The sequence below is a fragment of the Acomys russatus genome, chromosome 11 (genome assembly GCF_903995435.1).
Source record: "Acomys russatus chromosome 11, mAcoRus1.1, whole genome shotgun sequence".
Lineage (NCBI taxonomy): Eukaryota > Metazoa > Chordata > Mammalia > Rodentia > Muridae > Acomys > Acomys russatus.
The window spans coordinates 55,761,134-55,788,651 of record NC_067147.1 but is presented as its reverse complement, the minus strand read 5'-3'; the positions used below and the strand labels follow the sequence as shown (position 1 = coordinate 55,788,651).

Here is a 27,518-nt window from a genome sequence, read left to right as displayed (position 1 = left end):
TAGCAGAAGTGGGAGTTCAGCTGAGTAGAGTCCCATTTTGCATGGGTTTGAGAGGGGACACCTAAATATGGCTTCCCAAATCCCACTACCTGTCGCCATACAAAGAGAAGTCCTTTTTTTTTTTTCTTTTTCTTTTCTTCTTTTTTTTCTTTTCTTTTCTTTCTTTTTTTTTTTTTTTTTTTTTTTTTTTTTTTTTTTTTTTTTTTTGAGACAGGGTTTCTCTGTGTAGTCTTGGCTATCCTGGACTCACTTTGTAGACCAGGCTGGCCTCGAATTCACAGCGATCTGCCTGCCTCTGCCTCTGAGTGCTGGGATTAAAGGCTGTTCAAATGCAGTGTTCATATGCAGGAACTCTGACCACTAAGTTTTGGTGAGTTTTTTTGTTTGTTTGTTTGTTTTCATATTAACACAAACCTAGAGTCATCTGGGAGGAGGAAACCTCAAGTGAGAAAATGCTTCTTCTATCAGACTGGCCTGTAGGCAAGTCTGTAGAACATTTTCTTGATTAGTAATGTGAAAGGAACCAGCTCACCATGGGCCACCCCTGGGCAGGTGGGCTTGGGCTGTGTAAGAAAGCAGGCTAGGGGCTGGAGAGATGGCTCAAAGGTTAAGAGCACTGGCTGCTCTTCTAGAGGTCCTGAGTTCAATTCCCAGCAACCACATGGTGGCTCACAACCATCTGTAATATGATCCGGTGCCCTCTTCTAGTGTACATGAAGGCAGTGTGCTCATATACATAAAATAAACAATTTGTTAAAAAAGAAAGCAAGCAAGCTATGAGGAGCAAGCTTCTCGGCTTCAGTTCCTGCCTCGAGAGCACTGGCTCTCTTCAAAGATGGACGACAGGCTGTAAGATTAAATAAACCCCTGTAGTACTGCTTTGTCATTCATGGTGTTTTAGCACAGCAAAGAGTAAACTAGCACACCCGTGCTGTGTATGTGCCAGTGGCCTTAAAGCACAATGATTTAAGAGATTGCTCATCCCGGGGGCTCATAGATTTTTTTGTTTGTTTTGGGTTGTGGTGTTGTTGCTGCTGTTGTTGTTTGAGACAGGGTTTCTCTGTTCAGGCCTGGCTGTCTTGGAAATTGCTTTGTAGACCAGGCTAGCCTCAAACTTGTCTCTGCCTCCTGAGTGCTGGGATTAAAGGCATGCACCACCACTGCCTGACTCTCCAGGAATTCTCTGGGGAGCACATCCCCAGTGTCCAGGTGAAACTTTGCTCTGGCTCCCCAGATTCCTGCCTTTAGCATTTCCCTATCCCCAGCATGCACCTGGCCTGAGGAACCTTGAAGGCTACCTTCAAGTTTTATTTTCGTTTTCACTTCTTCACCATGGAATTGGGAGCAGAAAGACTTAGTGTCAATGTAGGGCTTGTAATTTTCTGCTTCAAAAACTGACAAAGCTTACAGTGAGGTGTTGAGAACCACTCAGCTTTCATTTCACGGGGAGGAAAACAAGCACGTGCCAGTGAGTTTCACAGGAGACTGATCTCTCCACACGTCCCTGTCATCCTTCCCAGGCGGCCCCAGCTCAAGTCCCTCCTGGTGTCATGGTTGTCACCAGGCCACTTAACAGCAAGAGTGAGCAGGGAGAGCTAGCTTTCATAATGCCATTCTCAGGAGCCATGGGCAAATGCTGACAGTGTGACTGCAGAGATCTGTATTAAAAGAAGACACTTAGAGGCTGGGAGGCTCAGAGGGTGAAGTGCTAGCCAGGCCAGCCTGGCAATTTGAATTTGGGACTCCAAAAGCCAGGCACAGTAGCGCACGTGTCTGTAACCCCAGCCTGCCTCTATTGGGACATAGGAGGCAGACTCTTTGGAAGCTCAAGGGCCGGCTCACCCAAAGATGGTAACCATGACCAAAACACCCTGCTTCAAACAACACTCAAGATTGTTACTGACTCCCTGTTGTGAGACACTGTTCCTGGGGAGATGTGTACAAATGCCTACTCACTCTAGACAGGGGACCAATGGCAGGTCAATAAGGATGCTTTGGTCTTCTTGGGGAACCAATGGATTTACTGGGTTTACATACAGGAACAGAAATGACACAAAGATAGAGGCATCACCAAAGCCCACCCCAGCATGGGTGAGTTTGTGAAACCTGGAGTGCTCTGTACACCCTGCAGGCAGCTTGACAGGGTGGAGACTGTCTCTCACAGGCAGCTTAGGTAGGTGTTCTAAGCTATCCAGGTACCTTTGCCGATCCCTGCCAATCCCAGGTGATTAGGCTGGCCTGAGCCTCTTCTAGTAAGCTCAGGTTGTCTGATGATGTAGTGTATCTGGTCAGTTTCAGGGACTTCCTGAAAACTTTGGGTTGCTTACTTCCTTATCTTAAGGAGATTCCCTGCGAGATGGAATACTTCACAGACACACACACCTGTAGGATGAGTGCAGCTCTATCACACATGGAAACACACATACACATCAATCACACACACACATACAAACAACCAAAAAAAAATTTAAGGTAGGCATAGTGGCACATTCCTTTAATCCTAGAACTCTGAAGGCTGAGGGAGGCAGATCTTTGAGTTTGAGACCAGCCTGGGCCAGACAGTAAGACTGTTTCAAAACAAAAGCAAACATTTAAAATCAAAAGGTAAGGGCTGGAGAGATGGCTCAGAGGTTAGGAGCGCCGCCTGCTCTTCCAAAGGTCCTGAGTTCAATTCCCAACAACCACATGGTGGCTCACAGCCATCTATAATGAGATCTGATGCCCTCTTCTAGTGTGCAGGTGTACATGCAGGCAGAACACTGTATAATAATAATAAATAAATAAATCTTTAAAAAAAAATCAAAAGGTAAAATTTGGTGTGGGGGCAGCAATTCATTGAAAGGTCACCTTGAAATGAACCTTCAGACTCAACAAGAACAACAACACAAACCTTAAAATGGGGTAAAGGGGGTTCCCAGCCTGTCTAGGACGAGGCAAAGAGGTCTAGAATGACCCTCTTGCATTCCCACAGGAGACCCAATGGTGCAGACCGTGCCCCAGCCCTCAGAAGCACATCCTCCAGCCTGTGTGCCTGGAAGCAATTCTGACTGCAACACCCCAAGAAGAAGCCCTGACGGAGCAATGCCACCGGGAACAGGAACTGGACTCCTGGACAGGCGAGCGCCTGCAGAAGGAGATGGAGGTAAGGAGGTAGGCGGGGTCCTCTCAGCAGTATGGCTGAATACAGCATACCCATGAAAGCCAGAGGCCAGAGAGCAATGTTTGAGAAAGAACAATGCCAAGGCACTAAAGATAGCAAGTCCACACCTCATACTGGCCTGGGAGTTATGCTGGTGTCTCTAGTGCTTCGGGGTCATGTTCTGGGCACACAGGACATTCAACAGGGGCCCAGTGCAGCCACATCTGAGCTGCAGTGGTGTCATCCCTACCTTGGTCCTACTCCACAAGTGAGAAAGTCAAGTCCACAGGAGCAGGCCTGTGTGGAAGAAAGAACAAAACAGTCTCCAAAGGAACAGAATGAGGCTCAGGTGAACCAGGATGCAGGCAGGGTTGGCCCCAACCTGCAGCAAGCTTGTCCCAGGAAAAGGGCTCCCCCTAAGCATAGTATAAACTGGTCAGAGCCAACAGATGGCTTAGTGGGTACAGCCTCTAGCTGCCATGCCTGATAATGTGAGATTGAACCCTAGGATTCACATAGTCGAAGAAGAGAACCAGCCAGGCATGGTGGCACACGCCTTTAATCCCAGCTCTTGGGAGGCAGAGGCAGGCAGATCGCTGTGAGTTCGAGGCCAGCCTGGTCTACAAAGTGAGTGCAGGACAGCCAAGGCTACACAGAGAAACCCTGTCTCGAAAAACAAAAACAACAAACAAAAAGCCAGAAGAAAACCAGTTCTCACAAATTGTCCTCTGACCTTCACATGTGCACAATGGCACACATAGCATTGTACACACAATCCCTCCCTCCCTCCCTCCCTTTCTCCCTCCCTCCTTCTTCCCCTCCACCAATCCCCAGAGACACAGGCAACAGAACAAGCAGAAGCCCATTCATGCCCCAATGCACAAGAATGCAGTTAAAGCCTTAGATTATGATTGTCAGGGAAACGGAAGGCTTAGGCCAAAACTGAAATCAAGAAAAGCCGTGGCTTTGAGCAACAGCATTTAAATGCCACGGGGAAGATTAGTCAACTGAAATCTATACAAACTGAAGCGAGGAAAGAAAAAAAAAAAAAAAAAAAAAAAAAAAAAAAAAAAAGCCTGAAGATGCTCCAGGAGCAGCGGTTGGGGACTCAGCAGACCAAGCCAGCCGTACCAGAGACAGAAGAGTGCAGAGAGGGGGAGGAGCTGGGGATGTCACAGACTTCACAAAAAACAACAAGAATCAAGAATCTCCAAATAGAACACAAACACATACACACACACACACACACACACACACACACACACACACTCCTGATTAAATCACAGAAAACAAATTTTAAAAAAAAAGGCTTCAAAAGCAGCAAGGAAGAGTCACTTTGTGCCCAATGGAAAGAAAGCTTGTGTCACAGGCTAGGTGACAGACACAAACAAGTGCTGAGCCTGGATGCTAAGAACCTGAGCATCCACTGCATCTGAGATACAGAACCTGTGTGCTGAAGTGGCCATGTCACAGAGGACGGTGGGATTGTCAAAGGGCTGGCAACCAAGGCCCACATTGGAACCCTTCCCTATTAGCTAGACAAGTCACTGGGAAGCCACCCATTGGGTGCTGCCAAACTCCAGGAGAATGTGCCTGAATGTCCCCATATTATGCAGGAGAGCAAGACATCACAGAAACCCAGAAAAGGCAGCACTTGGAAGCTGGAGCCCCCTCATCTGTTGGTGTGCCTCTTACTCCCTCTAGTGGACGAGCTCAGCACTGCACCTGCAAACAAAAGACAAGCTTTGTTGGTCCATCTCCAGGATAACCAGCAAAGCAGGAAGAGGCCGCAGGACTGCGAGGCAAGACACTGAGAGCTGACAGGGTCTGCAGAAAAGACAGCTACAGGGCAGAAGCAAGGGAGTAAAGCCCAAGGAAAAGAAATGACTATAAGCGCCCAATCTGGAACTGTAGCCAAGAAAGTGAGAGCTGCAGAAGCGATTCGACAAAGGGATGTCCCAAGCCAAGACCAAAGAGGCGCGAGCCACACATCTGCTCAGAACAGACTGTGGACTTAAGTGTAAAATGAAACCAAGAGCCTTTTGGAAAAAAATCAAAGAAAATACTCCGGATCTAGGACTGGAGGAGGAATTCTCACACTGAGAATTAAAAGCAAGGTCAGGGGGTTGGAGAGATGACTCATGGAAGCTGTACTGCAAACTCCATTTATGCAAGGGACTTGAGCATGGATGACTCTGTACCCCACAGAAACGCTTCCTCTTCCCTGTGGACCAAACAGCAGGGACTTGAATGCTCACAGCATCCTTCCGCTTAGCCAGCATTCTTAGGCCATTCAGTGCCTGTGGATAGTCAAGGAGTATTTCCACAGATGGACGACTGAGGCCAGTCTGTCTGGCAGTGTTGGTAGGCAGCAAGTACAAGGGAATGTGGAGTCTCTTGGCGACTGGCAAATGCTGTACCTGTGGGCACCTTCACGTATGTAAATCCAAGTGGTGGAATTCTAGCAGGTACATTCCACATGCACGTCAGCTGTGCTCCACACAGCCTTGCATCGTAATGATTAGAGGGCTATGAACACCACCAGATGTGTTTAATCAACGAGGGGGGGGGGTGCAGAACACAAGGAATCTCTCTTAAAGCAAGACAGAGAAACAAAAATGGTAATAAGGAATGAAAATAAAGTTAATGGGGTGGTGGTGGTGCAAGCAGAGGCCAGGTCTAAACTGACAAAAAGGCTGGGAGTGTACACCCAAGTAATCTCTTTGCCTTATACACTGCCCTGGTTGAAGTATCTTATCAGCAAATGAAAAGTAACTGAGACACTGTGGCCAGTCTCACGAAATTGACCCTAGCAACAACAGAGGAAGTCGGGTGCTGCTTCAGAGGTGAAGACGCCCTGACATAACCTGGAATCATGACACCAACTGCCTAGATCAGACTGGCCTAAAACAGAGGAGTACCAACTAAAATGGGACTCCTCTCAGTCTACTATAGAAGAAATTTCTGGAATAACTTTTAAGTGTAGGCATGGGGCCTAGCTTAGCAGGAGTCCATGAGAATGAAGTTTTGTACCCAGCCTAGAGGCATTAAGGACCCTAAAAGTAAGACCAATTACAGGCTCAGAAGTGATGCTTAGGGGAACAGGGGCCACGGTTGGCCCCATTGCCAGAAGGTAGGTAGGAGCCTAGTGGCAGTCACTACAGCCTGGCTAGGACATGAAAGCCCAGCACTGCCCTCTACCCCACACCACCGTGTGCCATCTCCACTGGCCACTCATTCAGGTCAGTGGGCTCAAACTGTAAATGGATCCACAAGGGATGTGATGGTGTCACCGTGGGGTCAGAAAAAGTCATGACCTTAGGGAGCAAAGTGGAGCCAGGGACTGGGGTTGTTACGGTGGGCCCATCAGCTGTCACTCACTGCTGTTTGGATCTGTGACACATCAGGGCCATAGGAATAAATTCATCATGAAGGCACCCTTGGAAAGTTACCACGTCCCCCAGTCTCATCTTTTTTGACACAGGACTCCCCATCACTACATGGCTATTTCAGAGCCTGTAAGCAAGACACCAAAGAGCTCTGGTGCCTCTGGGTCTAGGAACACATGGCCCTCTCAAGGTTCTGTGCATCAAGCCACAGGCCATGATAGCACAGAAAGAACTGCTGCTTTGCAGGCACAGGCTCTGCCTGGCCCACACACCACACACACCACACACACCAAAGGGGCTGAGTAAACAGGCGCCATCAGCAAAGCTATATTCCTTGACCCTCAGACTTGAACTTAGTTGTAAAATTTTTTTCTTTTGATTTCTTTCCAACTATTTAGAATCATAACATCTTTCTTAGATCATTGGACCCAGTCCGCAGACCAGTTTTCAGGTCCATTTCTCTGGGGACCAAGCATCTGTGTTGATGAGGCAGAACAAGGTTAGCTCTTAGACAGGAGGGCATGCCTTGCTCCACGTACACCGCCCTGTCCATTGACTTTGAGGGAAGAAACAAAGCACTTGGGCACAGTCGAGTCAGGAAGACTTCCTAGTGTGTTATCTGCACGCTTGAATGCACTAGTGTGCATGCCCACAGAGGCCTGAGTATGACACTGGATGCCTTCCCCTATTGTTCTGCATAGATCACTGATCTCTCACTGGGCCTGAAAGGGAACTAGGCTGCCTTGGTCTGCAGCCCCAGTATTAGGGTTACAGGTGTGCTGTACCTATGGGAGAGTACTTGACTCATGTCTTCTGTTTTCACAGCCGCTGCTTACTCACCAAGCAGCTCCCCAGCCCAGGAACATTTCTACTGATGCTGTCTGGGACATAGCATGGAAAGTAGGCAGAGCTGGGTGGCACCTTCTCTAGCCACCAAGAGCCATGTCATCTGAACAGTATACAGTGTGTAGGCTTAAGATCAGCGTTGGAGGCTGCTGTGAAACATTCCAGAAAGCAAAGCTGTGCAAAACTGGTCTTTATTGATGCTGGGTGGTCAGTTGGTTCCCCGCTGTTCTGCAGCATATGCAAAGTTCATATCAAAGCAACAGCCCTGTCACCGGACATCCTCTGTAAAGCAAGGCTGCCCTGGCCATGTCCCACTCTCATATGCCTGGAAGCAAGGACTGCTTCCCTGGGATGCACAGCAGCTCTCTTCAGCCCAGACTGAGTTCCTCCCATGTGGTTGCAAGAGTGCAGAGCGACAGAGAAACAGCACCAATGGACTCCGCTTCCCAACAACAAGCAGCTCCATGTGAGCCATACAATGCTCCACCTGAGAGCCACAGCAGTGCCGTGGAGGCAGGCCTCCTGAAGACCTGCAGGGACCGCACTGTGGGCACTGATGGATGTGCATGGTGCTGCGGTGAGTGGATCCTTCAATGTGAAGGTGCTTCCACACAGTGTGTAGAACCATTAGCTAAGCTAACACCACATGTCTTCCTGGCAGCCAGCAGGAGCCCCAGGAATCTGTGCTCAGTGACAAAGGCGGTGGCAGAGCCTGGAGACCAGAGACTCTGAGCTAGGGGTGGGGACTGAGCTGCCATGATCTCCCTCCTTATGGAGGAACCAGACAGGAGGGAGAAGAGAGAGTGGCCCATGGGGCCTCAGAGCTAAGAGCTGCTGCCAAGCCCACTGTCAGCAACTAAGGGCTGACTGGCCTGGGCACGCCTTTTTGGTCTGTTCTGGGGACCCTGGGAGGGGGCTCCTTTGTCGTTTCTTCTTCAGCTGCTGTTGCAGTCTCTCTTCCTTCTTCTTCAGATAAGAGGTCATGTTGTCAAAGGTGGCCTTGTAAAGGCTGCGGAAGCCATCGTCTGTGCCAACAGAGCCTATGACAAGGGCAAGAACATATGCTGGGTGAAATGACTTGGAACATGGCCCAGTGGCCTGCGCTATTTCCACTCACAGGAGGGCCTTGGGAATTCCAACTCCCTGACACCTCAACGACCCTGAAGAGCCTCATGGGACCCTACCACCTGGGACCCATTCTCAGGCAGGACCTGGGGACTTGCTCAACAGAATGTGGTGAAGGGAAGGGGGAGAGGTGAGAAGTACAGACAAGGGTTTGGTGATTTCTCATCTGCTGGCTGCAGGATTCAGAAAGTGAGGCCTGAATCCTTCAACCATCTACTGAGCAGGAATGAATCCCACCCAGGGGTCCTGCGAGCAGCCAGTGCCAGTCAACACTAGTGAACGGCAGGCGACCTACAGAGCCCACAGGAGCTACAGAACCCAGACTCAGCGGGGTGTGTGGCTCTGGGTGGTCAGAGCACGCCACACCCCAACAGACTGCAGAGGACTTCCTGGAGCGAGCGTTAAGGTAGGTAGGGTGCTACTGGAACAGAGGTACACCCGAGGACAGTCAGCACTGCATGCCAGAGAGTGCCCTTATGTCACTCTAACCTACAGGTGGGTGTGGTTCCCTGAGCAGCAGCCAAGGACACTACTGAGGATGCACAGGCTAGCGTGGTTCTCTCCCTAGCCACACATGTCACATCTGTGTGTGGAGTATCTAAGAAGTGAAGTCAGGCTTTGGCCAGAGCCTGTGTCAGGTAGTCCTCCACAGAGCAGACTGAACACAGCCCAGGCAGAGTGTGAGAAGTGCAGCAACATGGTCAGAGACTGACCTGTCCCTCAGTCAGGAGTTCCAAGGGTGACCAGCCACAGACCCAGACTGTTAATGCAATTCGGACAGGGCCAGAGGACACAACCGTCTCCCCGCCTTGTCCTGCCTATTTACTTCAACTTGACACAAGCTAGGTCATTCTGAAAGAGGGGACCTCAATGCTCCACTAGACTGCCTTGTGGCGAAAGCCTGAAGGCTTTAGAGGGCAGTTAGATCACAGTTGGTGCAAGCACCTCTGAGAGGAAGTTTAGGAAGCCGAACTTCTAAGAACTTGCAAGCTTTTTGGAGTGGTAACTGTTTCATAAAACACTGGGTCTGGATGGTCCTGCCTGGGTGGCCATTCTCTGGCCAGGAAATTCAACAGTGGACACCTGCAAGCTCACTGCCCTGAACCCACATCCTCAGCCACACACCCTCCTGTTAGCATGTTCATTGGCTGCATCTGCTCTAGCTGGGGACCCCTGTTCACCTCCCACTGGGTCTTATCTGCACCTCAGACTTTACTGAGCTCTCACCTTCCAGCATGGCCCAGCTCTCACGGAGATGGCTGCAGAGTCTCTGGGACACAGCACTTTCAGGAGCAGCCTGCAGGTGACAATTGAGCAGGATTGGGGCCCAGAGATAGCAGTCAGAGGCCTGACAGGGCCCATCCATGGCTCAGGCTCCCTATCTCTAGGGTTAGTCATACAAAGCCTTCAGCCCAAGGAGCTGAGCCCAGGAAGCCGAAGCTGGCCAAGAGCCTCATGGGATTGAAGGGACAGCCTCACACTGCTCCCTCCACCCACTCAGTACTCAGCAAGGTCCCTGGCACAGCGCCTACACACAGGAAGAGCACACCCACAGGAGGCCTAGTACTGGCTTTAGCAGTATGGGATGAGATGGGGTGTTAGGACCCATAGTTGATGGCAAATTAACCTCCTGCACAGGAACCAGTACCCAAACCAGGGCAGGAACAAGCTCACTAGCACTCAGGTGACTTCTACATGAGGCCTCCAGCCACAGCTGCCTCGAGATGCGAGCAAGCTGAAGAGGTTCAAGGCTGTGAGAAAATCACAGCTACTACCTTCAATACTTCTGCCACAACCCCGCTATACTCTCACCTGCCACTGACCACCCACAGGCCTCCAGAGCACGAGGGGAGTGTCACGACAGTCCTGCAGAACCCACAGGCCCTGAGTCTCTTCAAACACGACATCCCACACTCGGTGAGGGAAAGTCAGCTGCTGTCTGAACACCAACTGCTGTCTGCTGACATCAAACTGGAAGACGAAGACCACAGGAACGCTTTCCAGGAGAGAGAGACTGGTCACCACCTCAACCTCATGCCCAGAGCAAATGCCACACAAGGCATCTTAGCGCTAGGCCTGCCCGAGTCACCTAATCCCTAGGAGGTAGTGTGGGTTTGCTGTCTAAGTTCTGGGGCAACTAGTTTATAGCAAGAACTAACCAATACAGGACAAAGTGAAATAGCTACCCCACCCCAACATATAGGCTGGTGTTTGCATTGTGATTCTTAACAGTGGCAAAAGTACAGTTATGAAATGGCAACAAAAATAATTTTATAAGGGTCACATCACAGCATTAGGAAGGCTGAGAGCCACAGAAGGCCAGGATCTGAGAAGATTCTCTCTCCTCTCCAAACCTATATTCTCAATTCAAAGGAGAGCTAGAGCTAAGGGCATCCCCAAGCTATCACAGGACAGAATGCAGAACACCAAATACTGCCTGGGCATTGACAGGGACAGCAACTCCCTTTGGGTCCCAACTCTCCAGCAGATTCTAGCAGGATTGGTTCTGGGTGGATTGGCCTGGGTATCTCCTATAACTGCCACCATGTGTGCCACTGCTACCTGTTAAGCCAGTGGACATCACCACATGGCAGGGACAGATTAGAGGGCCCCATCCCCTTCTCTCAAGAAACTTGAGCAGTTAATGGCTAGCCGCGTCTTCATCGCACACAAACACCCCGTGGGCCGCCAAAGGGAAGCCTGTTGTCTTACCACTCGCACAGAAGCACCACCCAGCTCTCCTGTCCCCAGAATGCAATCCTGGATGCCGCCAGTCCCTGCAAGAAAAAGCAGCTGCTTACCCAGGCACTGTTGCCAGGGCACCTACGCATCCTTCTTAGCACAGTAGGTAAGGCACGGGCACTATGGTTCCCTCATAATGCAAAGCAGGGCAAGAGAGGACACGGGAACATCCCTCACACATGACAGAAGCGTTTCTCTCCCTGCAGGCCTGTGATATGCCTCCAAAGTGACAGAATAGATGGGAAAGCGAGGACATATGGGAAGAGAAGCTGTAATCAGAGACACAACTGTCCTGTTACATGAAGTACAGAAAAAAAAGCACCTGCCTGTCGCTCATTGGCTGGCCTGGCAGAAGGCAGGCACCATGCCACCCAATTCTAAGACCTGAGCAGCCTGAGAACACCCCTGATGCCAGAGGAAGCGTGGGTACAGCAGGTGTCAAGAGGTACTCCATGAGCACAGAGAATGTTGGGGTATCCCAGTCCTGACAAAACACAGGGGAGGCTGTCTGCCAAAATTTTTTCATGGCCAAGTAGCCTGGAGGCCTTCCTGTAAGCCAGTCCTTGTGTACACACAAGGTACAATGTGACTTGTTTCCCATCAGGTGATCAGGCATCTGCAGACCTGGAAATCCTGTGTGTCTCCCAGGCTGAAGGAAGCCAGACACTGACAAGAAGAAAACGTTCTGACAGATGACTTCCCCCTCAGAACAATAGGAGGCGCCTAGTGAGCACCCCAGTACCCAAGTTGAACATGAAGCTACCTTGTGGCCTGGTTGCTGTACAGACTCCTGCAGGCTGGCCAGGTCACAGCACTGAAGCTGGGTGCCACTTCTGTATTCCCAGAGTCTCAGGGTGCCATCCTGTGCACAGACAAAAGGGTCAGTATGTGGACTCAAGGGGCCTGGGCCAGAAGCAAGAAAAGCTAGGGGAGAGGACACACAAGACACTGAGCATGGCTGGGTGTGGAGAGTCCTCTGATATCTAGGGCTCCCACATGAGAAAAATCTCTCTGTGAGTACCACAAGCTAACCAATTGTGCCACGGAGCACCTCGGAAAGCCTCTGTGCTGACAGGCAAATCAAGACACCCAGACCATGGCACAACAGGCAAAGGGACCAAAATGGCCCCTACTAAGTAAAATCCACTTACAATGCCTGCTGTGCTGGGACCAGGGAGATAAACACACATGTGCACACAAACTATATACACAGCACTGGAGGAAGGGGCCACTCTAAGAGCCAGGAGGATGCTCTCCCTAGTAGCCCCCACTACAGACTGGTAGACTTGGAGCCCTGGCTGGGAACAAGAGGCTGGCTGGTTTTTTTTGTTTGTTTGTTTGTTTGTTTGTTTGTTTTTTGTTTTTTCGAGACAGGCCTGGCTCTGCCTCCCAAGTGCTGGGGATTAAAAGAGTGTGTCATCACCGCCCGATGCTGGCTGTTACCCAGCAAGCACAGCACTTACCCCAGAGGAGGAAAGAAGCAGCTCAGGATGGCTGGGCATGAAAGAGATGCGGCTCACAAACCTGTGGGGAGTGGAGGACAGTCACCAGAACATGCCTCACCCACATCCACCGGTACTGACAATATGGCTGGACACTTTTGAGTCCCCAACATTACATCTGGACAAAGGGTAGCAGGGCCCACTTCTGCTGGAGCACTGAAGGGCATGCAGCTGTGTGGGGGTGCTACTTCACTCTGTCCCACAAACGGCCTCCCTCAAGATGCCTACGTGCAAGGTCAGTGTTGAGTCTCAGAGCAGCAAAGAGGAAAGGCATACTGCTGAGCACTTCCAGAAGAATACAAGGATCCCAATCAGAGACTGCATTATAGAATCCACAAACCCCAGCCTAGCTCTGCACCTCTAACTGCACAGGACAGCAGTGGCCATTTTGCAACTGCACCTGCGCACACTAGCTCTCCAGGAATCCCCGCAGCTACCCTATAGTCCCGGCCCTGAACATGATCTCCAGCACCTGCCAGGCAACAAGGCTGCTCTTCTCCCGGCTCCTTTTAAATTTTATTTATATATATATATATATATATATATATATATATATATATATATATATATTTTTTTTTTTTTTTTTTTTTTTTTTTTTTTTTTTTTAAGTGCTCTGTCTGCATGTATGCCTGCAGGCCAGAAGAGGGCATCAGATCCCAATATAGATGGTTGTGAGCCACCATGTGGTTGCTGGGAAATGAGCTCAGGACCTCTGGAAAAGTAGCCAGTGCTCTTAACTACTGAGCCATCTCTCCAGCCCCTTCTCCCAGCTCTTACTAGACCTCAAGTTATCCTTCACGAGACCCAGGGCTCCTTGGGCATGCTGGTCCAGATGATCCCCTTCACACTGTCACCCCCACCCCAAATACCAATACTGACCAGGCCTGGCCTGCAGCTGACCTCTGACCAACAGCTGCCATCCCTGAGGGTGCCAAAGCCTTAGGTCCTGCAAGAAGAATAACCTGTGTGCACGGCACAGGCCCAAATTGCCCGAGTTCTCAGCAGGTGAGAATGGGGACCAGTCTCCACAAGCCTCAACTAAACTGAATCAGCATGTAAAAGGCCACAGAAGGGGTCTATCTCTGGTCCTGCAGTAATCCCAGAGGCCAACAGGTACTGCTCATACTAAATCAGTGGATTCAAGTGACAGATTCCTGCAGAGGGTGGAGGGACATTCTCCAAGGAAGCAGGTAGCATCAAGCAGAAAGAGAAGCAAAGAGCTGCCACGAAAACACCATTCCTGTCCCAAGACCCACCACGTGAGGCAGGAGTGACTGGAAGACATGGCTGGGGGCCTGATATATGGGTCAACCAGAAGTCACACTAAGCTGTGGCAAGGTGACTGACACCAGCTTTCTCCAAGGACAACTTCTGCATCCCACTCCAGAAGCCAAGAGCAGCTCAGAACTGAAGTCCTTCAGACTTCTACTGTTGCAGTAGCATGCTTTCCACTCTGAGTGGTCATACTAAGTGCTGCACCCTGCAATCAACATCTGGCCAAAGAGCAGTTCACTTCACAGTGCCTCACAACTAGAGCTCACCTGCTAGGAGAGCACAGGCGGAGACCAGGCATTTAACTCCCAACAGTCCACAGGCCTACAGACTGTTGCTCACAGTCTCCTCCTGGCTACTTGCAGCCACCAGGCTCTGGCTTCTGGTCCCTGGGCCTAGAAAGGAGTTTCCCATGTGAGACTGTAGAAATGGGCTGAGGAGCACCAGCCCAGGAGATAAACTTCACGAGGCACCCAGGCCCGGATGTCTATAGCTGTCACACACAAGCGCGCGTGCGTGCATGCATATGAGCATGTGAGAGGGGGAGGGGGTATGAGCCAGGGGCCAGGAAGGGCCTTCTAAGCCTTCAAGTAGCTCTTATGGAGCCCTACCAGTCCAACAGCCAGCACTGCTCCAACCCACCCACACCATTAGACCCAGCCCTCCCTGCCTGAGGAGGGGCAGAGTTGCACTTACTCTGTGTGTCCCAGGCAGAAAGCCTCGATGTTGTGTGGAGCAGCAGCCCAGCTGACCCGGATCTTCTCATCCCGGTCTGCAGTGAGCACGAACTGGTCATCAGGACTCACAGCCTACATCACCAGGGGTCAATAGAAGGAGAGCCTCTCACTGGGTGGCCTTGCAAGTACCAAGAGAATGCTCGGATTTTCTCGAGGCCACCCTGAAGGCCTTTTCCAGGGAGCTGCAGTGCAGCTTAGAAGAGCAATCGGAACTGGCAGGGGACAGTGGGAGCATCCCTAGCAGTGCCAAGTTCCCACTCCTCAGCTTAACTGAAGGCCAGAGCCACACCTCTATACACTAAGACTAACCCCAACACCACCCATCCCCCCACACTGTAGGGCAGCAGCCAGAGTCATGCTAAGCACTGCACATAGCCCTTGATTCCACCCCACCTCAGAGATGGAGGTAAGGAGGTAGAAGGGGTCTTCTCAGGAGTATGGCAGAAAAGAGGGGAGACCACAGACCAAGTAGCTCGCACCACCTCCCTACACTGCCCAGACTGTGGTCCAGAAGTACACAGTGACCAACCACTTCATCTGCCAACGCCAGGCTAACTTCTCCTGCTGCTCTGGGATCCCCATGCCCCTCCCTCTCTGTCCCTGACCCTTCTCGAGCCTTGGCTGCCGTGGACAGTGCTGTGTCCCCACATACCACATCTAGCAGCATGGAGAGGTGCCCCAGTTCCACCCTGCCACATCCATCAGGCTCCAGCACCGAGAAGGAGTACACGTCTCCAGACTTGTCAGCCACCAAGACTCGATCCTCCGAGGCTGTGAAAGTCAGGGCAGTGCACCTCCGCACCACCGTCCTGCAGGACCAGAGGTGAGCTGCTTAGTGTCTAAAGCCAGCACAGGCCCCCACAGAGCCATAAGCCAATTTAAAATAACTAGACTTCCAATACTTTGACTTTCCTAGTGCCCTGCTCTCATTTTAGACAGTGGGACTGTAAAGCAGACCTTCTCTTCCCCAGCTCTGCTCAGCTGTGGGCTGACCAGGGTGCTGACCGCACCTAAAAGGTGAGCTAAGCTGGCATGCTCCACAGGCCTTGGGTAGGAAACCCATTTTTAACTTAGCAGTTATGACTTAGGAAGAACTATTAGGGCTTGACCCTACTGCAGGTTGGGAGCGCCTAATCTACATGCAGTCAGCCTCTTTCATAGCAGAATGTGGAGCCGCAAACACAGCAACACAAAGAACTGAAACAAAGACGATGCCGTCAGCCTATTTTACTTTTAGAATTTCCCTTCAAAAAAATGAAAGACATGGCTGGGCGTGGTCGTGTACACCTTTAATCCCAGGACTCTACAGACAGAGGTAGGCAGATCTGAGTTTGAGGACAGCCAGGTCTACACAAAGAAATCCTGTCTCAAAAGAACTAAAATATAAAAACAAAAAGAGGGGCAGGCACACACCTGACATCTCAGTAGCACCCTGTAGGCTAAGGAAGGACGATTGCGAGTTCCAGGCCTGCCTCATGAGTATTTATGTTCAAACACCTCCAGCTTTGCTGTATGTTTGAAAAGCTCATAATAAAATGCTGAGAAATTGTTCCCTACCCCTGAACCTTCCGCTGCTCATCAGAAGGAGATGAGTGCCAGCTATGCATGTGTGCTATGTGGATCCCAGCCTGGGAGTCTCCCCACCCAGCAGGACCACCCGGTTCTTCCTACTTCCCCTCCCCATGACTGCCCCACCACCCCTCCCACCACCTCTGTGACTCTGGGTCTGTGCCTAGAGTCGAAGCCCACAGCTACAATCAGGCTGCCCAGAGCAGTGTGGGCCACAGGCAATACAGAGCAGCCACGAGACACCCAGAATCCCCAGTAAAAGATACAGAGACAGTGTTGGGGACCAGTTAAGTCTATCAAATTCTACCCATTCACAGCAGTCCTTGGCCTCGGTCCCAGGATAAGTTCCGCTGACAAGGTGACTCAGTTAAGTAGCACTGGTTACAGTAGTCCACTCCTCTCCCATACCAGGGGATGGCACCCAGATCCCTGTCCCCAGTAGCTACATACCATACCCCTCTGCACCCACCATCCTTTAGGACACATGTTCAAACACTGCTCCGCAGGGCACGTACCCTCATCACAGAAGCCCTGGCCTCGCTGCTTCCCTTGTGGCTCAAGCACAGGCAGTAGCCATTGCTGAGGAGCTAATGCTGGGGCAGAACAGGACCCACACACTCACAGCCCCAAGCTGGCCACACGCAGGCCTCAAACAGAACCGGAAGCTTGAGGACGGTGTTCCACACGAGACAAGAAGAAAAGGGAAGGACTCGGCTGCAGCACTATTGCCGCTCTAGGCATCAGGGCAGCTGCAGTGGGTGCTCCAGAGGGTTACGGTGGAGAACAGGAGAAAGACAATTAGGCTCTGGAGCCAATGGATCAAAACAAATGGCCTGAACAGCCTAGCAACCAAGCCTGTGCTAATGGGTCCAACGAGCAACCGTGCCAAACCCAAGCTCAAGCTCTGCACAGGGGTCAAGGCGACACAGGAGGACTCCAGGATCCCATCTGCCTAGAACTCTCTTCCTGTATGAGTCCTGCCACACTGCTGCTACTCAGCTCCAGGCAGACACCAAGCGCCTCTCAGACTGTGCCATAGAGGCCCCAGGAAGGCGCCTGCTGTGGGTGCAAGCTTGGAGTTAGGGCCCAGGTCAGAACACCAGCAAGAAGGGAGGTGGGCATCACCCCGAGAACTGAGGCAGCAGACTCCAATGAACTCTGACTATGTCATAGCATGTGCTGGGCCCTTCCATAATCATCTGGTCTTAGGGCTTATGGTCAAGAGCCCCACAGAACAGTGAGCACTCTACTCTCTGGTGGGCTCCAGGGGACGCGGAACAGGCTGGTCTCTGCCAAAGTGCCTCACTGCTGGGCCCTGAAGCTCCATTTACGTATATATGACACTGCCCCAAGCCAGCCTTCAGAACCACACTGCTTAGGTCCTGCCAGGCACCAAGGATCTCAAATGCTACATGATGAGAAAACACACACTTCTACAAGACTGGAGGACGACTCCACTGTTTTTTTTTTTGGTTTTTTTTTTTTTTTTTTTTTTTTTTTTGGTTTTTCGAGATAGGGTTTCTCTGTGTAGCCTTGGCCATCCTGGAATCACTTTGTAGACCAGGCTGGCCTCGAACTCACAGCGATCCGCCTGCCTCTGCCTCCGGAGTGCTGGGATTAAAGGTGTGCGCCACCAGACTCCACTGTTAAAGACAACAGCTCTCTTGCAGAGGAACCGAGTTCCTAACACCCAAGAGGTAGCTCACAATCATTTGTAACTCTAGTCCCAAGGGATCCAACATCTTCTTTTGGCCTCTTCAGGCGCCATGCACACACTCAGTGTACACAGAGACAAGCAGGCGGATACACATATAAATAAAAATAGTATTTTCAAAATAATTCTTACTCAGCGGCTGAAGATGATCTGCAAAACCTTACACATGCCATGAGACACACAGCAGTCCTAAGAGACACTTCTAAAGCAGGGAAACATGGACACAGATACAGCGCCTTTGGAGGGTACTCTGTGACTACAGGCTAAATGACAAGCACAGCTCCTCTGACCAGCAACTGACTCTGGTAACATCTACAGACTTACTCACAGATGCAAAACAGTACATGCTTGTCCACTGAGGTGCTTCCTAAAGTAGCAAAATGTAAGAGAAAAATGTCCATCAACAGAGAAGCTTTAGGAATCCTACTGTGGGCCCACCCAGTGGAACTCCACAGCCACAGCAGTCCCAGGATGCTATGCAGCCTGCACTACTGCTGCTGCCTTCTAAGCCACAGCAACTACACCCCATTCTCCCACACACCCTCATCCCAGAAGGCACCTGGGTCTCCTTGCAGAGCTTCCTAGCTGTGCTGCTGGCTTGCTGCAGAGCCCCAGGATCTAGGAGGCTCAGTGTGAGGAATGTCTAGAGAAACCCCACAGAGAATGGCAAGCGAAGTGCCAGAGGCTCCTACTGCCCCTTGAATGATCCCGATCCATTGTACACGGTGTTGATCTACTAGGGACTAGGGCTAGGGAGGTGACTTCAAAGTCTCCTGAGGTAACCTTGCCTCCTCATCAAATTTTTTTTATAGTTACACCAACCTGATTGATTGCTATTGGTGCTTGAGGCTAACATAGGATGGTCTGACTGGCCCTGTAATCGTATAAAGGCTTATACATTGCACAATAACGTTAGATCTGCACACCTTGAGTCTGCTCTCTGGAGTCTGATTCCCGGGATTCCGTGTGGTACTCTTACCCTCCCCACCCCATTTCTGATCCTCACAGCTGGCGCCCAAACAGCAGGGACAACAGGAACCCCATAATCATTGCAAGTGAGGGGACCTCTTTACTCAGGATGAGTAACTCAAATTCTCCGTGCAAAGAGAATGAGTTAAAAATCCTGAAAGGGAGCCAGGTGTGGTGGTGCACGCCTGTAATCCCAGCACTCAGGAGGCAGAGGCAGGCGGATCACTGTGAGTTCGAAGCCAGCCTGGTCTACAAAGTGAGTCCAGGACAGCCAAGGCTACACAGAGAAACCCTGTCTTGGAGACAAAAAAAAAAAAAAAAAAAAAAAAAAACTCAAAAAGTATTCTAGAGAGTATGTGACTTTCTCAGATTAAAAACTTAATCATATCTATGACAGGGTTCTTAAACTGTGTCCTTGGATGCTGGAGGGGAGATCTGGGATGGCAGACTTGGGAGTGGACTGCAATTCTTGCCGAGAAGAAAGAGATAGAGGATGACCTCCCACCCTACTTTCCCCTATAGTTATGGCTATTCTTTTTTTTTGTTTTGTTTTTTTGTTTTGTTTTTGTTTTTTTCGAGACAGGGTTTCTCTGTGTAGCTTTTGGCTGTCCTGGACTCACTTTGTAGACTAGGCTGGCCTCGAACTCACAGCGATCCACCTGCCTCTGCCTCCCGAGTGCTGGGATTAAAGGCGTGTGCCACCACGCCCAGCTAGTTATGGCTATTCTTAGCCACCTTCAGGGATCTGCTACCACATGACCTTCTTTGACGCTGGTGGCAGAGCCTGGAGAGACAGAAAAGGCTGAGGACTGCCATGAGCAGGCATACTCTGACCACTGCTGGGGCCATAGATAAGGACCCAGCCAAACCAAAAGTCAGTTCCCTATTGGATCAACTTGGTGAAACTGAGACTGAGGGAGAATGGCCGCCACCGTCACACTATATCCCAGTGGTGGCTTCCTGTTCCCCTGCAGGGACATGGCCCAATATGGTTGAGGGGCGGCCTCCCACACAAATTCTTGGGGAGCCCCCTCTAGTTCACCTGCAACACATATGTTGCCCCTCTACAAGACTATATTAAACCCTAAAAAAGGACGACTTTTCCACCACCCAAGCTTTCTCTGTAATTCTCCAGCCTCAGGGTGGCAACAATCCTCCTCAAAGAGTTTGGGAACCACATTAGAGAAGCAGTGAGTGAGAGTGGGCTACTTGCACCGTTCCTTAGTCAAATGTTTTAGTCTTTTTTTTTTTTTTTCTTTTCTTTTTTGGTTTTTCGAAACAGGGTTTCTCTGTGTGTAGCCCTGGCTGTCCTGGACTCGCTTTGTAGACCAGGCTAGCCTCCAACTCACAGGGATCCACCTGCCTCTGCCTCTGCCTCCCGAGTGCTGGGATTATAGGTGTGTGCCACCACGCCCAGCTAATTTTTATTTTTTGTGATCTTGAAGTTACAGATAGTGGGAGCTGCCATGTGGGTGCTGAGAATTGAACCCGGGTCCTCTGGAAGAGAGTCAGAGCTCTTAACTTCTGAGCCATCTCTCCAGCCCCTGGCCGTCACTTTAAAAACACTCCAGGACTGGAAAAAATATTACACGCGCAATCTTATCCAAAGGGCAGTTCCTACGATGGAAATCTGCATGATTTCCACTGATGATGAGGGAGAGGTCGTCAGACAAGGAAACTTGGCTCAGAATGTTCAAATCCCTGCTGAGCCTCCAGGGAGAAGGTAATTATGCTTCCCCTGCTACTCAAATGCTAGGCCTCCTAAACTACTCCACTCAGAGGCGTTTGTGTGCCATGCGGGCCACACAGCAAACTACCAAGGGTGCTATAAAGGACCGCTCAGTGGGCTAAAGCAAAGCCAAAGGAGCAATTTGTCGACTTTGTCTATAGAGTGCACGAAGCAGTCAATCGGCAGGCACAACATTACGCCGCCACAGGCATCTTAACAAAAGCACTCGAACGGGAGGCTGTTGATCCAGTGCAGGGTAGAGACAGGAAGACTGGATGACTGCCACTAGAGAGTTAGGTGCTACCCTCATCAGACAGAACACTTGGCAGCCACTCTAGCTATACACTTAAAAACACAGGACACTGGAGATAAAAGCAAGGCAGAATTTGAACATGTAGGAGCGGACCACATTGTCCATCAATGTGCCAATAAGATGCAAGACAAAACTGAAAAATGCCCCCTCCAATCTTCCCAAAATGTAGGAAAGGGTTCCATTGGGCCTAAGACTGCTGCTCCAAAACTACCAAACTTCCAGCAAGGCAACCCCCAACCCCTCAATTAAGGGGGGAACCCAGGGAAATATGGACAATTCCTGTTAGAGTGCATCAGGGCCGCCTTCTGTTGAGATTAGAGGATAACATATTTTGTGGTATTATTGGTGGAAGTTAGGCTGGGCATGGTGGCGCACACCTTTAATCCCAGCACTCGGGAGGCAGAGGCAGGTGGACCACTGTGAGTTTGAGGCCAGCCTGGTCTACAAAGTGAGTCTAGGACAGCCAAGGCTACACAGAGAAACCCTGTCTCAAAAAACCAAAATAAATAAATAAATAAATAAATAAATAAATAAATAAATAAAAATAAAAAATAAAAAATAAAAAATAAAAAAAAACAAGGGAGGAAGTTGCCACTTTTTGGAAACTTTGCCCCAAAACCACATGTAAAGGGCCACTGGAGGCCTAATACAGTCTTGGCTAACAGCTCAGGCAATCCCATGGTGTGATAATGATGGTAATCAAGGGGCAATCACATCCCCATGCTGGTAGGTCTTCCCAACAACAGCCTCTGGGGAAATGTCTTGGAAGATATGGATGTAGTCATCACCAGACAATAAACCTTTTATGATGATTGCACTGTACAAGGTAAACTACATTTCAGGTCCCCAATTCTAAGGGCCACTGCTCCAACACGATTCCAATTCCCCCTAAAATTGATGTGGAATTCTGATAAGCCTATGTGGGTGGATCAATAGCCAATAGCGGGAGAAAAACACCAGGAATTGCTCAAGCTTGTCCAAGAACAGCTGGGCTGTGATCATATAGAGCTTTCTATAGAGCTTTCTACTACTTGGAATTCTCCTGTCTTTGTTATAAAAAAAAAGTCAAGCAAATTTAGATTCTTTCATGACCTCAGCTCTATCAATGCTACTATGCAGACATGGGGACGACCCAGACCAGCCTCCCTGCATTATCTGCAGCCCCTCGTGGATACTGTATTGTCACCATAAATTGTAAAGGTTGTTTTTTCTCTATTCCTCTACATCCAGAGGACAAAGAGCCTTCTCTGTGCCTGGAATTAATAATAAAATACCTATGAGCAGCTATCAGTGGAAGGTATTGCCACAGGGGATGAAATAGCCCTACTGTTTGCCAGATTTATTGGGGGGGGGGGGCTATTAAAAAGGTGGCCAGTGACTGTTCTGTGATCCATTATATGGATGATACCTTGATTGATCACCCTGAGCAACAAACCCTACAGTTCAAGCTCCGGGATAGCTCTACTGCTTGGAGAAGGTACAAACTCAAGAACTGTATTTGTTTTGGGGACACACAGTTATCTCCTATGCTATTAGGCCCCAAACCTACATTTCTCCTTCCCACACTACCCCCCACACTGGCTTCCATGCAGACCTTTCTGGGGAACTTGGCATGGGTTAGACCTTGCCTTCCTGTTTCCACAGGATAGCTCACCCTGCTTTCTTCAGCTTCATGGTGCCAAATGGCCAGAGATTTTAACCATTACAAAGGAGGTGAAACAGGCTTTACAGGATGCTAATGCAGGCTTTAATCAAGCCCTTCTACATCAGTTTGACCCTACTAGTGAGGTTTGAGGCACTGTGATGCCCATGCAGGGATTTCCTACTGGGGCGCTCTTCCAACTGCCCAACAAAATATTATACAAGGTTCATTTGGTGTATTCTTCTGCTCCTAATGTTACAGCTTTTATACATAATATTTTCACTCTTGCACTAAAGGTGCTTAAAACATGCCTTTTATTGTTGGGTAAAAAGCCAGAATCAGGGGCTGGAGAGATGGCTCAGAGGATAAGAGCACTGGCTGTTCTTCCAGAGGTCCTGAGTTCAATTCCCAGCAACCACATGGTGGCTCACAACCATCTATAATGAGATCTGATGCCCTCTTCTAGCCTGCAGGTGTATGTGAAGACAGAGCACTGTACACATAATAAATAAATAAATAAATAATTTTTTAAAAAGCCAGAATCAATTATTCTTCCAATTTCACAGGACTTCTTGCCTGGATGTTCTCACCCGACTCTACTGCTCAGCTCTGTCTGTAAAATTTCCAGGGTAAAATAGATAACTATTTCCGTCAAAATAAAATCCTATCCATACTTCCTGTAACACATGACTCCTAGGCAGTACATATTAGAAAAACCCATCCCTGATGCCCCTTCAGGCTTTTCAGACTTTGCAAAGACACGTTTTGGCTGTTATTCACTCGTGTCATTCCCACAAACCTACAGTGTTTAGCAGTTGCTTTGAGGGATCTGTGCAGTTAGGAGAATAGTTGGCCTTTCCTGTCCCAATCAGCACATCCTGAAACTACTAGCACCATGCCTGTCACCATAGGGCATCCCGAGTGACCAACCAGAATAAACCCTCCTTCCCTTGAGTTGCTTCTGCTGGGTACTTTGAAACAGCAACAGAAAACTGATGGGTAAAGCCAAGCACAGTTCAATCAGCAGTGGGGGTGGGGGAGTGCACAAATGAGGCCCTGGCTGACTCCAGCGGGGGTGGGGGTGCACAAATGAGGCCCTGGCTGACTCCAGTGGGGGTGGGGGTGCACAAATGAGGCCCTGGCTGACTCCAGTGGGGGTGGGGGTGTGCACAAATGAGGCCCTGGCTGACTCCAGCGGGGGTGGGGGTGCACAAATGAGGCCCTGGCTGACTCCAGTGGGGGTGGGGGGTGCACAAATGAGGCCCTGGCTGACTCCAGTGGGGGTGGGGGTGCACAAATGAGGCCCTGGCTGACTCTGCTCCATGTGCTGACCCCAGAGAAGGATCAGAGATTCAGGAGGCCCAGAGCATGTGTATCAGAAGGCTGTCAGAGCCAACAAAATTGTACCACAGCAACACCCACCTCCATTCACAAGGACAAGGTGTCACTGAGAAAGCTTCAGTCTCCTCCTCTTCACCATCATCACCAACCCCGGCCCCACACCATGGGCCCATCTCTCTCCCTGCACCTTGCCTTCAGAAAGGACAGTTACAGTTTGAGAGGAGGAGTAAGTGGTATAGTGTTTATGCAACGTACTCCTGCCCAGGTGCTGGTCTCACCCTACACCTTGCATCTTGACAGACATCCGCCCTACCTCAGACTCACCCAGCTCACATATGCCACACCCACTTCCACTTCCCCAAAGCCCTGACACTCTCAGTGTGAGCCAACAGTCCTACTCCTGCAAGCCATGAGGCCATAGCAATGTGGAAAGCACAGCACCACAGCCTCTGAGTACTGACACTGTAGCCAGGAGCCTTTCTGCCTTTCCAAGCTGAAGAGCCTGAAATTGGCTACTTAGCCCCACAGCACCCAGTGAGGGAAAACAGGCCCATGTCACCCTCTCCTGCTGTTAGGATTCAGTCAGTTAACTCAAGTAAAGCTCGGCAAGCAATGTCTCACACACAGCCGGCCCTTCACGCTAACTGCTTGTGACAACGGTCACTCTCACTACTCTACCGGCATGCAAAGAAAAGAGGTGCATAGGACATCTTAATGACGCAGGGGTAGCATTTCATACCTGACACTCAGACACTGCCATGGTTTTGTACGGAAAAGAATCAGACGCTTACTGTCATCAGTTAAAGCAAAATGGCTGCCAGACTTGGAGAAGGTGGACGCCAGAATCGTGTCACTCCCCTTGTCTGCGGGCTGTCCGTCCTCCCTGAAAGAAGGGCAGGGCAAGAGAGGAAGACAATTAGGCCTCAGCTGAGTTTCCAGGCCTGTCCGTTCTAACACAGGTGGAAAATACTTGGTTAAGCAGTTCATGTACCCAGAGCATAATACAGGGTAAGGGGACCTGAGGAAGTTCAGCAACAGCTCTAATTTTCCAGTCTTGAAACCCAACTCAACAAGATGTCTCTGCAAACTTGCTGACATCCAGGGTAGGCTGGAAGAATTCTCAGCGATCACAGGCCTAGCCCTCGAGGACATGGAATCCAAAGGCCAGAGGCAGGGACCAGTAATATTAATGATAGAGTCACAAGACCAAGCCACCACACAAAGCAATCACATGCTGCTGTGTACCTGTCAATTAGTCAATGTCCCACACTTGCCCTCAATGCATTTTAAATGGTCACTATTTTTTTGGTTTTCCGAAACAGGGTTTCTCTGTGTAGCCTTGGCTGTCCTGGACTCCCTTTGTAGACCAGGCTGGCCTCGAATTCAGTGACCCGCCTGCCTCTGCCTCCTGAGTGCTGGGATTAAAGGCGTGCGCCACCATGCCTGGCTCGAAATGGTCACTATTAATTTAAGGAGCCAGCAACAAAAAATGAGTACTAAAGAAACTAAAAGTGCTTGGGAAGTATTCTGAATGCCTAAATTTAAGGTTACTTCCATGTTTCTTTCTGACTGAAATGGAACTTAGCCCAACCCCACAAGTAGGTAACAAGAAACTAGGACTTGAGCGAGGCAGCACAAGCCCTGTCCTGGCTCACTGGCTCAGCACTCAAACCACAAGCAAGCTCGCTTCCCCACCATCTCACCCCTTATCTTCTGGCGAGGACTTCTTCTCTGTGGCACTGCAGTCATATGTGAAGACGCAGCCTTCATCACTAAAGGGAAGGAACAGGAGGGAGCAATTATTAGCAAACATAAGGAATGATCTCACTTCACTCTTGGAACAAAAACATTCCGTCACTGTTAAGTTATGGGTCTTGTCCATAACAGAGAAGAGGCAAGAATTGTCACCTGCTTAACCACCTAATGGTACACACCACAGTCAGTCAGCACGGCTCTGTTCCAAACCAGTGCAGCATGGCGTGGTGGTACAAGCCTGGAATCAGCGTGCTCTTCTTTCAGGCACCAAACTGTTGACTCTAAGAAATTATCCTTTGATATTGTTTTATTGCTGTTTATTGTGGTGGTGGAGGCTTCTCTGTATAGCCTTGCCTGTCCTGGAATCACTCTATAGACCAGGCTGGCCTCGAACTCACAGTGATCTGCCTGCCTCTGCCTCCTGAGTGCTGGGATTAAAGGCATGCGCCACGACCACCCGACAACTCTGGTATTGTTTTCAACTGGGTTTTGCTCCCAAATTAAAACAGCTGAGGTTGTCCTTACCTAGTTGAAGTCTCACCTGCTAGGGAAAAAGCCCCCATGAGCCTCAGGCACTCCTATAGGAATCACCTACTTTCCCTATTAGACCCTAAACTCCCTTCTGTTGCTCTGACCCTGGACCCCGGCACATTAAACCATCGTGTACTACTGACAACCTACAAAGTGGCTGCACCAAAGACACTTCCAATTAAACACTGAACTGCAGAAAGCAAAGTCATTTTCCAAGACTGAAACTTGGCTGGCCGTTAGCATTCCCCCAAAGACACAAACCGAGGAGCATGTCTATCTTCAAATGCCAAGGTACCAAAACTAAATAAGAAAGGAAAACAAAGCCAAAATGGACCGCCAATGATTCCCTAAGGGTCTGGGAATCAATTACTTGCTCAACACTCACTGATTTAAGAATCCTTTGACCTAGCACTAGGGATACATAAAGATAGAAATAACAAAGCGGCCGGGGGTGGTGGCGCACGCTTTTAATCCCAGCACTCAGGAAGCAGAGGCAGGTGGATCTCTATGAGTTCGAGGCCAACCTGATCTACAAAGCGAGTCCAGGACAGCCAAGGCTAACGCAGAGAGACCCTGTCTCGAAAAACCAAAAAATAAAAATAACATAAAGCAAAACCGGTCGTGTGAAGGGCTTCCAGGGAGATGCCCACACCAGACTCTCCGTGCATCCTGGGTTTGGGGGGTGTCGTATTAAGAACCCAAAAACCCAGAAGAGCAACTAGAGCCGGGTTGCTGGACGCAGACCTGGGACAGGGAGCACGTTCTGCCCTCAGTGAGACCCGGCAGCGTTCCCGAATACATGCATGCATACATGCATACATACACGCATCAGGGAGGTTCCAAGCAGGTCAGGATCGAACGCCAAGGACCAAAAGCCTGGACAACGCGACACCCACACGACCCGGCCCTCTCGACGCCACGCAGGCGCCGCCGAGTTCGGAAGCACCCGACTCTGAACCGAGAGAGCGCCCTGGACCCGGCGTGCAGGTCGTAGGGCGCTGGGTCGGGGTGAAGAGGGACCGAGGACAGGGAATCCGGGAGGAGCTTCACACGAGACAGCGGCGGTCCGGCCCCGCAGCCCTCGGCCCGGGCCTCTTACCTGCTCGCAGTGGAGAAGGCCAGGAACCGGCTGCCACCCCGCACCACTAGCGTCTGGCCGCACAATGCCAGTCCCACGGAGCTCGCCATGGACAAGCCCGCGGC

At 50.2% G+C, this 27,518-nt stretch overlaps 1 protein-coding gene across 1 annotated transcript; it reads right to left on the bottom strand.

The window, feature by feature from the left end:
- Window positions 1–8,177: 8,177 nt before the first annotated feature.
- On the bottom strand, window positions 8,178–27,518 carry Wdr4 (WD repeat domain 4). The gene is made up of 11 exons (XM_051153383.1): window positions 27,415–27,518; window positions 25,733–25,801; window positions 24,769–24,912; window positions 15,405–15,561; window positions 14,712–14,824; window positions 12,705–12,765; window positions 12,005–12,103; window positions 11,212–11,276; window positions 10,312–10,495; window positions 9,727–9,796; window positions 8,178–8,414 (listed from the first exon to the last, which is right to left on the bottom strand). The coding sequence occupies exons 1-11, from the start codon at window positions 27,501–27,503 to the stop codon at window positions 8,224–8,226; spliced, it is 1,242 nt and encodes a 413-aa protein (XP_051009340.1). The 5' UTR covers window positions 27,504–27,518; the 3' UTR covers window positions 8,178–8,223.